This window comes from Rhinoderma darwinii, chromosome 11 (assembly GCF_050947455.1).
Source record: "Rhinoderma darwinii isolate aRhiDar2 chromosome 11, aRhiDar2.hap1, whole genome shotgun sequence".
Lineage (NCBI taxonomy): Eukaryota > Metazoa > Chordata > Amphibia > Anura > Rhinodermatidae > Rhinoderma > Rhinoderma darwinii.
In genome coordinates this window covers 31,730,949-31,746,554 of record NC_134697.1, presented here as the reverse complement: position 1 = coordinate 31,746,554, position 15,606 = coordinate 31,730,949, and the positions used below count along the sequence as shown (strand labels likewise).

Genomic DNA, 15,606 nt, shown 5'->3' with positions numbered 1-15,606 from the left:
ATTCCCATCTGGGACATGCAAGGATATTTCATAAATGTCCGATAGGTGGAACCCCACCTATCAGGTCAGGGGGTCCCTCATCTCCCAATAGATTGGTGGGGGTCCCAGAGCGAATTTTCATAAATGCATCAGACAGGAATACCCCTTTAAGATCATGTGAACAGTCCTTATAGAAAGGTTATGAAATATGCCACTATGTTATACTTCCAATATCTAGTCTATAGGGAGGTTATACTTCCAATATATAGTCTTATATTAGATATAGTCCAAAAAGAGAAACAAAGTGAAAATGAAGACTGCACCAGCATCCCTACCATCTGAGTTGCTTTCTTTTGCTTGTTGAGTTTGCTTGGATTTGACGACTTGTTGCTCCAGATCAACCATGCGAGCCATTAACCCTTGTACATACGCCTCACGTTGCTGGTCGTACACCAACCATTGCTGGTTCTTTTCCAGGGCCTATATAACATGAAAACAGGAATGGCAAATACGAACACATTATTCTTGCACTACAAACACTGCAGTAATATTACATATACACTACATGGATATTTCAGATAAAAGCATGCAGTAGCGAATATACATGATGTACTGTGCCGGAGGAGGAGGAGGAGGAGGAGAACCAAAACAGATTAATAAAAACTAAAAAGGGAAGCCAGCTGATCACCCACGGTCTGGCTCCTCTAACCCCAGCGTTCAGCTATCACTGGGCAAATCTATTTCTGGCAAGTAGAATTATTCATACGAATGGCTGTTACTGTAATCCATGAATGACTGCGTCCAACAGAGTGGAAGCCACTACTACAAATAGAAACGGTTGGGAGTTCTAGAAAGAGCCGAACAAGGAGAGAAGATGGGACGCGCACATATTCCAACCCGCTATCTTATCCTCATATCTCCACTTTTAGGCCTTATGGTGACGAGCGTATTATACGATCGTGTGATGTCCGTTAAAATAACTGGACAGCACACGGACCTATGCAATTCAATGGGGCTATTCACACACACGTCGTTTCACGGTGTAGGTGTCCGTTGCGTGAAACTCCCGCATGTCCTATGTTGGTCAGTTTGAGGACCACGCCGCCCACTGAGGTCAATAAAAGCGTGAAAAACACGGACAGCACACGGACGATATCTGTGTGATGTCAGTGTTTTTCACGCACCAGTTGCTAAAGAAATGAGAAAAAACATGGAACTGAAACGTATGAAATACGACCCGTTTTTGTGGACGTAAAACAGACACGTTCATCTGAAATCAGACCTTCAGGTAGGAACACAGTGCAGATATGCTGCGTAAAAGTACACAGCGCATTCGCCATGGTAACCGCAGGGAAATATGTCAGACAAACCGCATCAAATTGTGGCGAAGTTATTTGGGTAGCATGTCTGCTGCGGAAATCCTGCAAAAACAGGAAAAACAAACAAGTTGATACTTACCAGGCCTTTGTCATGAGGACCAATCCCTCTCTTCTAAGCATAGCCAGCCTCCTGGGATAATGATGTAGTCTATGTGACCGCTGCAGCCTTTGATTGTCTGCAGCAGTCACATGGGGTAGAACTTAAACCCAGGAGGCCGGCTGCGCTCAGAACAAAGGATTGCGTCGCTAGGACAATGGCCGGGGGTAAGAGGTCACAATCCGTGGGTATGTGGACCCACTAGGCCGCACCGCCAAAGCGGAGTAGCAGCTGGCCTAACATCAGTATACACAGTCGATGCAAAATCCTAGTACAAGAGTACCTGTAATAGTCCATACAGTAGCAGAGGCTTAGGCACAGACAGAGCTTGACGGTAGATAACGGCAAACGTGGCGGATGATACCAGGCATGGCAGAAGGCACAACACTACTCCAACACTAGAAAGGGCACAAGAACAAACAGCACGGATACAGGTAGAAGGGCACAGGAACAGGATACGACTAAGGGACCATTTGCAAGACTAACATGGGAATACACAACGCTTAATTACATATGTGCGCTGGCCCTTTAAGGCCGGGCACGAGCACCTTAGAGGTTAGTGCAGAGCCGGGCAGATGCGGGTGTCTCCTGGGAGGGAGATGCCAGCCTGTGAAAGGAGGTCCGCAGTCGCGGCCGTTGCGGTGTAAGTGACAGCGATGGTCCACGGCCGTTACATACGCTTTTTTTAAAATTAATTTCAGATAAAACGAAAAAAGTTATTTTTTTTCTCAATTGCGATTTCACAGTTTCCCTTGCAACACAGCTCTTTCTTGCAGGCTTTACCTCCATTGAATTCAATGGAGAAAACCCAAAACAGAAGAGTAGAGATTACACAGCATAAATGGACAACGCACCGCAGTTCAATTTATGAACTTTTTTTGGGCTGATTTTTTCCAGTGTGTGGATGAGTTTTGTTCAAATTGCTACTGGACTACAATGCAGATTATCCACAATGAAATCTGTTGCTGGAAAATCCGCAGCGCTTCCGCCTAGTGTGTTCCTACCCATAGGACTTATTCAGACAAGAATGTATGTTTTGCGCCTGCAAAAAAATGGAGCATATTTCATGAATTTCAGTTGTGTGTGGCATCAGTTTGTTCGTGTGCTGTCCATGTTTTTCACACACCGATGTACTTCAATGGGCAACGTGGTCTGCAAAAACGGATCAAAATAGGACATGGAGGGTTTCAGATGAATACTGAATGGGATATTTGAGATGGAAATACCGCTTTAAGTAGCATTCAGTTAATAAAAATTGTGGCATGTTCCATCAAACTCCATATATCGCCATATATACAGTGACAAGACCAAGAGGAAGGGCAGCACTCAAGTACAGGAAATCACAAATAAATAGGCTTATTCTCCCATATGTCCAATAAAGTAGTGCAATGTTTCAGCAGCTCAATGCCGCTTTTGTCAAGAGTTTCAATGAGCAGCTGAAACGTTGCACTACCTTATTGCACATCGGAGAATAAGCCTATTTATTTGTGATTTCTTATTTTGGAGTGCTGCCTCTTCCTCTGGTTCTTGTCTGCATATTGTGGGACGTTCAAGTCGGATAGCTGGAGGTCGGCACACGTTTGCCCTGGAGGTTTCCGTTCTGCTTTGGATCCATATATACGGCATCTGATGGAGCCTGTCCAGCAGCACACAAAGGCCGTACAGCTCCTTATGAGGTACCCCATGGCCTCTGCACTGCCGTACATGCTTCATCTATACAGCTCAGAACGAATAGTAAAAGTTCCCTCTTCCACCATCAGTGACTATTGCCTGAGAATTTACTACAGTAACAGACATTAAAATGGTTTGCCAGCTTTACAATTCTCCGCCCATTAGCAAGTAAAGTCTGAGCAAGGAACAGCTGGACGGCTCATCACAAGGAGTGAGAACAAACAGAGCAGTGATACATCATGTATGGCATCTAATGAGCTGCAAAGATCACATGATGAAGAGCAATATCCTATTATTGGCACTTCTCATTGACATTTATACAAAGCACCTGTTATGTGTATGCAGAAATGTGAGCATCGTGTGGACAGGCTGCTGCTAATGGATAATTGCACTATTAGGGTGCATGCACACTTCCGTCGGCCGTTGAACGGCCGATAATGACTGTTCCGTGACACACGGGCCGCACACGGATGGATTCCGTCTGCAGTCCATTGTTTCACGGACCAAATAAATGAAAAGGCCGATACTGAACTGTCAAAATTGGGCAGGAGTAGGACCTGCCCTATTTTTTACGGAATGGTCGCACGGTTCCGTTAAAACAACAGAAGTGGGCATGGCCCCATTGAAATGAATGTGTCAGAGTGCTATCAGTTAAAACAGATAGCACCCTGCCGAAAAAAACTGAAGTGGGCATGAGGCCTCAAGGCAACTGCTCCTGACATTGTGTAAATACGATTACACCAGGGTGCGAATGATTGAGATCAAGTCAGGTAATTCATTGACAAGACGACATTACAGAAAGGTATAGTAGGACAGTAAAGCTGCCCATGTATGCCATCGAGCATCCACAAAAAGAAGGCTTTGTACATCTATGTAGGCACTAAGGTCAGGGTCAATAATTGGCTGCAATGACATGTTAATCGCTGCAGTAGCTGGAGGTACCGGAGCGACGGAAAAGGGGACCTCAGCGCTGGAGCGTGGATCTGCTAGTTTAATATGTTACTGTCCTGCTTCCAATTTAAAAAAAATCCCAGATAACCCATTTAAATAGGATCAGTATAAAATCGGTCTTCTATAAGCTCCACTTGGTGGCGGCAGCAGGCAGAGTTTTCTTATTTAATTCTATGTAGATAGAAGACATGAGATGGTCACGTGATAACAGACATCAGAGTCAACATGCCACAAAGCATGTAGTCTATACAAGAAAAATATAATAATGCCCCTTAAAGGCAACGATAACCACAATATAAATACGGCTTCCTTATAATGAAATATGAAAGTCAACTTTTTCTGAAGAATAATTTTTTTTTATTAAACACGGCGGAGAGAGTATATTTATTTCACCAAGTTTATTTTCTTTTTGCAGAAAGACCATAAATTAGACCCTGAGATCTAACATGTCTGATCCTGCTATACCACAATGGCAGACATCCGGCTGTCTCAATATACAGAACATTAAAAGTGGGATCAGCCGACATTTATCTTTCATATATGGCCGGCCTTAGAACGGAATATAAATTTATATTTTAAATGTTCTCTAGTTCATCCTGAAATCGTTCTGTTATAACCGTGTATAAGGGTTTCTGTTATTCCTATACAAGTCCATAGTTGTAACTAAGGCAAAACAGACTTATAATATTCCGTCTTTATGTTGCTAGCATAACTAGGAAATGCGTAGATAATAGGATTATATTACAAAGTTGCTAAAAAGTTATAATGACTAAACAGCTGTAGTTATAAACACTTCGGAAGGTGCGACATATTAAAGTCAATGAGTTGATTTCTATTTTAGTTTTATTTTTTCCACACACCTGCCGTAAGGCAAATCTCCGCTGCAGCGATGTTCAATTATTTGCCCAAAAAAAAATACATTTCTGATTCACTCACTTTAACAATTCATACAATGATCACGAGCAAACAAATACTCACGTCTTTCAATTGTGCCTCCAGGATATGGACAGTGTTCACATCTGCTGCTTTAGGTGGATTCTGAACAAAATATAAAATAAAAATATATATATATTTTCATTAGGACAATATCTCTATAATTAACGTGGCTTATTTATTTGGTGTTAAGACAAAGAAAATAACACATCAATAACACATCAACTTGAAAAATTGTCCATGCCAAATGACAGATCTGCCTCCCATAAATAGAAGGCCAGACCAGGCCACAGATCACGGCAGAAATCCATCAGCAATTTTTCGTTTTTACTTATGGTGTCAGTCCAGAACCACCTTCACAGACCAACCATCAACAACTAGTCATTCAGAAAACGGCCGTCTGTGATCACTCATTTATGGCCAACATTATATACAACAGAGTCATATGGCAGTTTTTTTTTCTATTCTGAGGATTAGGAAGGGTGAGAGGGCAGAGACATTAAAGGGGTTGTCCACTTCAGACAATCCGTGTGTAAGAATGGTCCCTCGGAGAGGAGCCGATTATAGATTGTCCCGCTGCTGGGGACCACCAGCAATCAGTAATAATCTGCGGGGGAACCAGGCAGCAAGTGTTCATCTTCCCTCCAGCACCACCACAGGAGAAATGAAGCATTACACAGTCCTCATAGAAATCAATTGGCTGTACATGCAACGTATGGCCATGCTGGGGCTTCCAGAGCAAAAGCCACTCCTCGTATCCCCCTCTGCACTGGCCAATAGATGAGGATCCGAAACAAGAGACAACCAATCTATTCAGAATTCCCTAATGGCATATTTGAGAATTTGTTTCGTAAACCGTACAAACCCGGTGATTATTCTCACTCACTTATCAATGTGAAATTACCAGAATCTTTCCTTCCATCACAAAAGGAAGGGACAACGGACAGATTACCAATGGCTGGTAAGACACCTACCAATGAATGGCCTTCTAAGATAGCAGAGATGAACCTGAATACCACCGTCAATCATGTTGTGGCATATAAACCTGCAGTTGGTGGGTCAACATTTACGGTGGATCAGAGAAACTACAATACGGCTGCATTTTTCATACAAGAAATTGCATTGTCATAAAAGAGAAAATATTTTTATTTTTTCCGCCAGCAGTTATTTCTGGCACATACACACAATCGGTACCCATCATGCCTATCATATTAGCACATTCTCAACCCTCGTAACTATTCCATCTGACCACAGTGAAATGTCGCCATCTAGTGGAACTTGCATGTTCAAGCAGGAATACTTCTGTCATAAAGACATACTGTACAGCAAGTAACCCAACGTGCAGGCGTATACCAAAGGAGATCAAACAGATGCAAACATTTATCAACTGTAGAACTTTTTGTGACTAATACGGCAAATCAAATAAACAATTGCATTACTTTTGCAGTGTACAACTTTTTCTACATAAATAAATACAATTGTCTGATGCAGGACGCACACACGGTGTTAACATAGCCTTACGTCGCTGACCTACTATGGAAATAGATAAATATCAAACACCTTGATCAAAATGTACGGTGGCATAAGCTTCACATAACACAAGCCAGTCTGGCAGAAAAAACTTAGTGTATTTGCCTTTGCGTAACCGCATTTTTTTTTTCCCCAGGTTAACCACTAGAGATAATCAGACAATGAACCTTTGGGGTTACTCAGAAATACTGAACAATTAATTGTGGAATCCTGTAACATTCCCCAACTTTTTTCCATTAGCCAAACTGCAATTACTGACACTTCTCTGGTACTGGTCAGACGGCAATACAACAGTCTATGACTGCAAGGACCCCGAACCCCTCCGGCTGCCATGACAGTATATTAGGGAAATGTAAATACTCTTGTACGGTGTTTTTCTGTTGTGTGTAAATACCGCTTAACCTCTTAATGACTGGGCCTGAAAAGGCCTTACTGACCAGATAAAAAATTTCTGTTTTTGCCTCTCTGTCTTTCAGCAGCCATAACTTTTTTATTTTTTAATTGACATGGCTGTATGAGGCCTTGTTTTATGAAAGAAATAGTATTCCCCCCCCCCACCACACTTTTTACGGTGTGAATATAGGAAAAAGCGATTCTCTGCATTGTTTTTCTTGTTTATTTTTTATCCTGTTCACGTTAAATAACCCATTAGATTGATTCTTCAGGTCATATAGACACCTAATATGTGTAGGTTTTTTGTTTTTATTTAGCGGAGGGGCAATAAAATATAGGTTATGCAAAATAAAGACTTTTTTGGGGACTTTTTTTTTTAATCCCATTAAGGGATGACTTTATTTGTAACTTTTTTTTTACTCCTGTATGCTAATACATTACAGAGTCACTATGACACAGGCTGCTGATCGGGCAGCACATAGTGTGCCCGAACAGCAGACAAACGGAACAGACAGCCCTGGGGTCCTTTCTAGGTCCACAGGGCTGACTGCAGCGGGATTCCCCAGTGTTTGATCGCATCACTGGAATCTCGGTGATGCGATCAAAGACGGGAATTCCCTTTGATGGTGCCGTGGTCACGGACCGCAGCAATCAAAGGGTTAAACAGCTGGGGTCCGAATGTTTTCCGACCCCAGCTGTATTCAGCAGGCTTCTCTAGGATCAGGAGCTGTTCGTTACAGCTCCTGCTTAGAGGATGAGCGTTCACACAAGCGCTCATCAGCCTCGACTACTGCTACGCCAAAAGACGTCGTAGACTGGAGACCTGCACCACCTGACGTCAAAAGATGGTAGGCGGTCGGGAAGGGGTTAAATCAGTGTATAAATAAAGAGTTCTGCAAACTTCCTTAAATAGTTTGCGCTTCAATTCCTCATCATTTGATACATATTTATTTGCGGCCAGTGAATGAGAACATTTGTTTACATTCACTGGCTGCAAACCTCTACATACCCAGTCCTGCTCTCAGCGGAGGAGTGGGTATAATTGTAGCTAGTTTAGGCAATGCTCTGAACTAGATACATCAGCAACTGTACAAAACTCAATCAGGCCCCATGCACACGACCGACCAGTCCCAGTATGAGAGCACGGTCCATAAGATAAAAAATAGGACATGTCCTATTTTTTACGGAAACTTTCTACAACCCGGACACCTTCCTGTAAATATACCAGAAGGCGTTCATCGGCCATAGAAATGAATGGGTCCGTGATTACAGATAAAAGTCGACGTCTGTGTATATGGGGCCTTAGGCCGGTTTCCCACGGGACGGATAAGCTGCGTAAAAACCACACAGCGTATCCAACATGGACTTCGCGGTACAAATTGTCAGAGGAAAAAAAAAACCGCAAGTGAATTTATTAACGTTTACGCTGCGGTTTTTCCCCTCAGCGTGGGAAGGAAATTTTCAAAATCTCATCAGTTTGCTGCTACTGTAAATGCTGTGGAATATCTGCAGCGTTTACGCTATGTGGGAACCCGGCCTTAAGATGCAGTCAGGTCAGACAGAAACTGAATTGCCGCAGTTTTGTAATGCGGATAAAGAGGCTCTGTCACCAGATGATTATAAGTGGCCTATCTCCTACATAATCTGATCGGCGCTGTAATGTAGAGAACAGTGGTTTTTATTTTGAAAAACTATCATTTTTGAGCAAGTTATGAGCAATTTTAGATTTCGTTTCTCAATAGACAATGGGCGTGTTTTTACTTTTGACCAAGTGGGTGTTGTAAATCAGTGACCAATCAGCCTCAGACACTTCTCATTGTTCCAGCCCAGCATGATCCACAGCACAGTGTGATTGTTACAGTGTAAGAAGCTGGGCTGGAACAATGAGAAGTGTATGACACTGATTGGTCACTGATTGGTCAGCGTCATTCACTCCTCTGTACAACACCCAGTTGGTCAAAAGTAAAAACACGACCAGTTGTCCATTGAGAAACTCATTAGAATAAATCTAAACTAGCTCATAACTTGCTCAAAAATGATCGTTTTTCAAAATAAAAACCACTGCCGTTATCTACATTACAGCGCCGATCAGATTATGTAGGAGATAGGGCACTTATAATCTGGTGACAGAGCCTCTTTAACACTACAGCAATTTGCGGTATAGCAAGTTTGATTTTGCCGCTTGGTTTTTGACAGTGCCGCACTCTACCTGACCATGTGAATACACCCTAATTGAGTTTTGTGCAGCTGATGGATTTAGCTCACGGAGCATCACCCACACTGACAAATTGTACCCACTACTCTGCAGAGGGCGGAACTAGGCATGTAGAAGTTTGCAGCCTTTGAATGCAAACAGTGTTTTCATTCACTGACAGCAAATTAATTTCTTGTAAACACTGAGGAATTGAAATAAAGCATATTAAAAAAAGTTGCCAAACTTTATTTTCACAGTGATCAAAGTGTACCCATACCTTCATAAAACTTCTGACATGTGATAGTGACTTGTCAGAAGTTTTATGACTGTGGGGGTGCGAGCACAGAGACCCCCACCAATCGCTAAAACGAAGTTGCAGAAGTGCTCATCCCATCGAGCAGTATACAGACTCAAACTTTCTATTGAGCCTGTACACTGCTTGCTTGGCTTTTCGTTTAAAGTAGAGCAGAAACAAAGCGGCACAATGCTCACATGAGCGCTTCTGCTGATTTTAGCAATCGGTGGGCGTCTCAGTGCTCGGACCCCAACCGATCAAAACTTTCGACATGTCCCAATAACATGTCAAAAGTTTTATGAAATAGGTACACTAAGCTTTATTTATATAAAACCTCGTTAACTGGACAACCCCTATTCATACGTTCTATTGAAGAATTAGACATCTATTAGCCAAAGCACAAAACTGCTGCCGCTCTGGTGGAAATCGGTGCAACCATAAATGACATGGTCACTCATTCCTCGGACTACTAATATGTCTACCAATAGGAGCGATCTCTCCGCTAATCTCAAAAAGGAAGCGGAGCATCAAGATGATAAAGTCCACCACAAACTACAAGATGTTTCTAGTTAGCCATTTCCTGAAATCATTTTTTAAGCTGCCGTTTTCTGTTAGCCTAAATATATAATGCGGCTGGTGCTTCGTAACATGCAAAGCTAAACTGTAACACCACCAAATCTCCATGGTGGATAACCAGCACGTCATTCTCATTGAATAGTGCGTACTGATAAATGCCACCACCAGAAGAGAAGGCGGTCAGAACGCAGCGCTGTATTATATGCAATAAAGCATCAGGCAGTACAGTAAGTGGTTATACTACATCAGTTATCCAGATAAAGCAATGAGGAAGGATGAACACAGGAGACTGCTGGGAATACCTGGACATTTTCAGACGCGCTACCTTTCGACTGAACCTTAGGAGGTGTCACTTCTGGGAGCCCTTTCCGGATCTCTGTGGATATTGTTTCCAGTCTCTTGGCTTCCATCTCCCTCACGAGAACCTGTCCATTACTCCTAGCATTAAGGGCTTCACTGAAATTTTGTATTACTTCACCTTGTCTGGCCCTATCATCCTCATCTCTCACGTTTTGGGTTTCCAGGTCAAGAATTTTCTGCACCCAAGGAATAAAACCGTGTGACTATTATTAACAATCTACAGAATAATAATGGAACAATCGTGAACATAACCAGAAGCTACATATCCAGCAATTTTATCAAAACCAGTTACACCTGAAATAACGAACAATAACGCAACATATAAAACAGTCTTGTCACATTGAGAAGTGTTCGCACCACATCTGCTACAGTATATACACTAGATCATTGGTGGTCACATTGTATAGTACACAGCTCCCTGCTGCACACGATGCTATCCTGCAGCCATATACTACTGGGAGGCACAGAGGTATAATCCGTTCTATGTGACAGAGCAGTGTATATAGCAATGTGCATACAGAGAGCCATGTACTGTCTTTGTAGTAAAATATAAAATCTACAAAATCACACAGTAAAGTTTATTCGATCTGTTTATTTTTCCTGTGTTAGTATCATCAGAAATATTGAAGGGATGTTTTTACTATAAAAATTGATGTCATATCGACAGCATCTGCCATAAATGTTTGCTGGGACCTCCACCAATCTTGTGTTGCCCAATTTAAGGGGAGATTTGGCGAACAGGAGATCCGGAAAAAGCAGAGCTCACTCACTGCCATAGGCTATAATGGAGAGTGAAAACGCTCTCCCACCTTTCTGCTACAAATGGGGACCACCGAACATTGAATATAAGGTGCGGTCTGTAGGTGGCAGGGAGGATGACTTCTGAAGCCCCTATAATGTGGGAGATAGACCACCCCTAAACTAGATATTTCAAGAGAACTTGTAAGGTCCTCTCAGCTCTTTTTCTTATGTCCCTCTAATACTGGGGCAATTGTGTTCCTCCATTCACCCATTACGTGCTCTTAATTTTGGCAAAAAAAAAGAAAAAATTTATCCGCTGCGGTCAGTATGTAAATGTCGCTCGTATTTGCATTTACACAAGACATTGCTGCCTAGAGCACAGCGCTCGTGAAAGAGGTCGCAACACAACAATGACGCTACCGGTGCCATCTGTGAGGATCTAGCTGATGGAAATGTCCATCAGATCCATGAGAACGTTTCAAACCACTGATTGAAGTAATGGCGTGATCAAATCAGAGGGGAAAAAAAAATAATCCTTGTAGTCTATATGGACCATACATATCTAAGAGTATTTAATTACAATGAGAAGTCAATCTATGGCCCATGTAACATTTTCACTGATACAATATTGAAAATTACTGGATGTAATAAATATTATAATGAACTGTAGATGTTGTTGAGCCCACACTTCCTTGGATCACGGGATGTGGCTTATTGATTTCAGTTATGTCTTCCCTACCGCCTTGAGAGTTGTTTTACTTAAAAGGGGTCCACAAGACAGGTGATAATTGTCCGAATGCTGAGGAACCCAACACGTACTGATTGCGAGAATATAGGTCCCAAACCCCCAGATTCTCCTCACTGCACCCGTCGCGGCAAGGAGGAGATTGAATGGAGCGGAGGTCAAGCATGCGCCCTCCACTCAATGTCTGAGAATTACTGAAACAGCGGAGCTCTGTACTCTGCTGTTTCAGTCTTTCCCATGGACTTTGAATAAAGCGGTAGCGGGCGTGTCCAACTGCCACTCCATTTAAGGTCCTCCTCACTTTGGGGGAGAAGTATAGAGGAACAGCTGTTTCTGCACCCCCCATTCTGACGATCTGTGGGGTCAAAGTGGTGGGACCACCAGCGATCAGACAATCATCTATCCTGTGGATAAATTATAATTTTAGGTACTGAAACAATTAAGTTGCTGCAAAGGTTTAACAAGAGGAAAAAAATATATAATTCCCCTTTCTTTTAAATCCATTGCTGGTCACCGGGGTCCACCGCCACTTCCTGTTGACATCACACAGTAACAACATCCCCTGCGATTGTCTGCAGAAGGAGGGGGAGGGGTACCCTGGTGACTAGCAGGTAATTTGGAGAAACCTAGATCTATTATACTCATCATAGACTCACATTGTACTGCATCAGACATATTATATGCGGCTATCCTAGCAACACATCAGTAAAGAGAAGGCACGGGAATATGTGTGCGAGTGTAGATTATAGTAAAAGTGACTGAGCACCAGCAGCAAACGTACCTCCAGTAGCCGGGTCCTCTCGGCTCCAGACAGTTTAGATTTGGAGGATTCTTCCAGTTTCTTTTTCAAGATTGCATTTTCCTTCTTGAGTTTTTCCAAATCATGGTCAGATTTTGAAACAGCTGTTTTAAGACCCGGCTTGTTACTCCCATTTTTGGAGTTCATTTTTTAGGATGTTCTAAAGGGAACAAAACAGAAAACTTTGATACCTGAAGCCAAATATACAACACAGACGGCATCTTTTCAAGCTGTTTAAACAGGCGGGCAAGTCGGCCATACATAGTACAACGCCATCGCAGTCAAGGAGCCATCTTCACAATCTCAGAGGTAAAGGTGGTGCTGGTACTTTACAGAGCGTGTTCTTCCCTTTTCCAGGAAAAGCGGCAAAGATCATTTAAAGAGTAAGTACAATGTCAAACTTTTGATATGTCAGGGCCATATCAAAAGTTTGGATCGGTGAGGGTCCGGGTGTGAGACCCCCCCCCCAGCATTGCTGAAACGAAGGTGCAGAAGCAATTAACAACTAATCGCTTTGCGCCTGTGATGGCTCATAACCTTTACAATAATAAATGTTTTGGGACACAATTTTCACCAGCATTATCAGTGTGACAGTGCCGATTAGATTAGCCCGGAGACTGGGCATTGCTCAACTAGTGACAGATCCTCTAAGTCCATGTTCACACAGCAGATTCACTCAACATATTTAACATTGAAATACAGGTGAAAAATACTTACAAAAAGGCCGTGTTAACGTAAAAATTTCTCTTCTTGACACGGTATCCACGTGAAAACTGCACCAGGTAGCTACACACAGATGACCCCGGATTTAATGGGGCTAATCAGTGTGCAAACCCAACCGCAAAACCGTGGCAGAAACGCAAGGATCAGAATAAGAACACTGTCGATTCTGGTACAACATCTTTAGAGAAGTTGTCACACCCGAATAGCCCTTGATGCTGAGGGTTGTAGTTGCCGGGGGAGGTGCCAGTGCATCCAAACACTCCTGCAGACAAAATGTAGCATTAGGCTACAGGGCAAGTAATGAAACTCAAATCGGCTGTGATGCGGACCGCAGGTTGCCACGACAGTCGCAAGAAATGTGAACATGCTGGATTTTTTGTGGCTAGTGTCGCAGCAACCTGGCGGGTCGCAACGCGGCCACATTGACTTTACTACTGACGATGCAGGGTGACAGCAGTCTGTGGCAGTACGACCTGTGTAGTGGCCAAAGTCACCGTGTAGCTCTAGCCTTACACGTATCTCACTCCCAGCCGTCAGCTGAAGGAGAATATGTCCACTACAGAATCTGCCAGAGCAGGAACCGCTCTTTATTAGGCCCCGTTCACACGGATTTTGTCGCAGATCCTGTGCCTAAACATGCATCAATTCTGACAACCCACTTCCCATGCATGTGAATAGGTTATCCACAGCGCAGGTCACATGCAATTAAAAATATGGCACAAATTTTTGCCTGCACTGTGGAGAAAAAAAATCTCCCGCGGAATTAAGTAGCATGTGGCTTATTTCAGAGGGAAATGGCGAGGACTAGCCTCATTGTACAACATCGCGGTCTCTGGTCTACATGCTACAATACAAGCGCTGCAGGTATAAACACACAGGATACATTGTATACAACGCGTGCATTGTATGTACATAATATCAATACTCCCGCACGTCACAGCGGCAGGATAACGGAGCCTGGATTATAGAACATGACACTGGGTATAAAGAATGAGGACGACTGGTAACGGCCGTAGCACGAGAACCGAACACCGGGACTGACCTGAGAACTAACTGCGGAGACGACACCTACCGGGAACCCGCCCTCGCCACAACAACCATTCACTTCCGGGAGGTTTGAAAAACGCGCTATACGCAGTGACGTCATCTGGCCAGTCGGCTTCTTCATTGGCACATACCAGTGGGCGTACGGTGCCTGAGAGGGTACAATCGTAGGCGTTTGCATTTCTGATCCGCTCTATTTTTTGTATCTTTATTTAATAAATACAATAAATAAATAAATAACGGTGCCTTGGGGAGCCTAATGAGATGTAGCCGGGTCCCTTCCTCAGTTTAATATGAGGCTGATCCTTAGGCCGGTTTAACACGAACGTACGACTGCAGCATTTTTGCAATCTTTATTATGGCACAAATCCTGGCCAGACCGCGGGACTAATGACCCAAATTAACAACATCGTGCTCCCGTATTACGCTCTTGCGAAACTGTCCTTAGTCCTCATTCACACTCATGTGTTTCATCAGTAGTTTACTGTACATCCTTGTGATTTGCGCATCAATTCCATTGAAAAAAAAAAAAGATGTGCTTTGCGAGTGCGTGAAAAACGCATGCCCCTCGCAAATCACAGATGCAATAACGCAACGCACACGGACCAGTTTTACACGCGTATTTCATGTGCATCCGTGTGCGGTGCGTGGTTTTCACGCACACATTGACTTTAATGGGAGCGTAGGTGCATGAAAACGCACCAATATAGGACATGCAGTGAGTTTCACGCAACGGACTCTCGCTGCATGAAAACGCCTGCGTTTGTGAACGGCCCCATTGAAATCAATGGGTCCGTGTGCTGTGCGTGATTTCTATGGACGTTATTCACGTTCGTGTGAATGGGCCCTTACGTGTAAACGAGGCCTAAATCTGTATAAAACTGTGGGTAAAGCATGACCCCAAAAATTCTATGGTTCAGGATTAATCTAAACCTTATATACAAATGCATCCACTTATATATTTTGGTCAGTTTTATACTGGCGTAATATGTACACATTTTTGGGCCTGCATTATGGTCACAATACCCAGCGGGCATCCTCCAGCCCCCCGTTTTACTAAACTGAAATTAGACCACCATTGGATGTCTTTGGAGTTCATAATACAGACCATAAATATGTGATCCAAGAATGCAAAGCGGAATTACACAGAGAAAAACACTAAGGGTATGTTCACACGGCTTAACAAATTACGTCTG

At 43.1% G+C, this 15,606-nt stretch overlaps 1 protein-coding gene across 5 annotated transcripts in view; it reads right to left on the bottom strand.

Moving 5' to 3' along the window:
* The window catches only part of CEP55 (centrosomal protein 55), a 29,928-nt gene extending 15,415 nt beyond the window's left edge, over positions 1-14,513 (bottom strand). For 3 of the 5 annotated variants that reach the window (XR_012851002.1, XM_075841014.1, XM_075841013.1), the window contains exons 1-5: positions 14,409-14,513; positions 12,626-12,803; positions 10,301-10,534; positions 5,056-5,115; positions 315-459 (exon numbers count right to left, since the gene is read on the bottom strand). Coding sequence is in view for 4 of the 5 variants with exons in the window: in XM_075841014.1 (XP_075697129.1) it covers positions 315-459; positions 5,056-5,115; positions 10,301-10,534; positions 12,626-12,790 (604 nt within the window). In the remaining variant the exon portion in view is untranslated. Of the gene's footprint in view, positions 1-314; positions 460-5,055; positions 5,116-10,300; positions 10,535-12,625; positions 12,804-13,360; positions 13,596-14,408 lie in introns of those variants that run through there. The other 2 variants (XM_075841015.1, XM_075841016.1) reach the window with 2 other exon arrangements.
* Between the last annotated feature and the right edge of the window lie 1,093 nt (positions 14,514-15,606).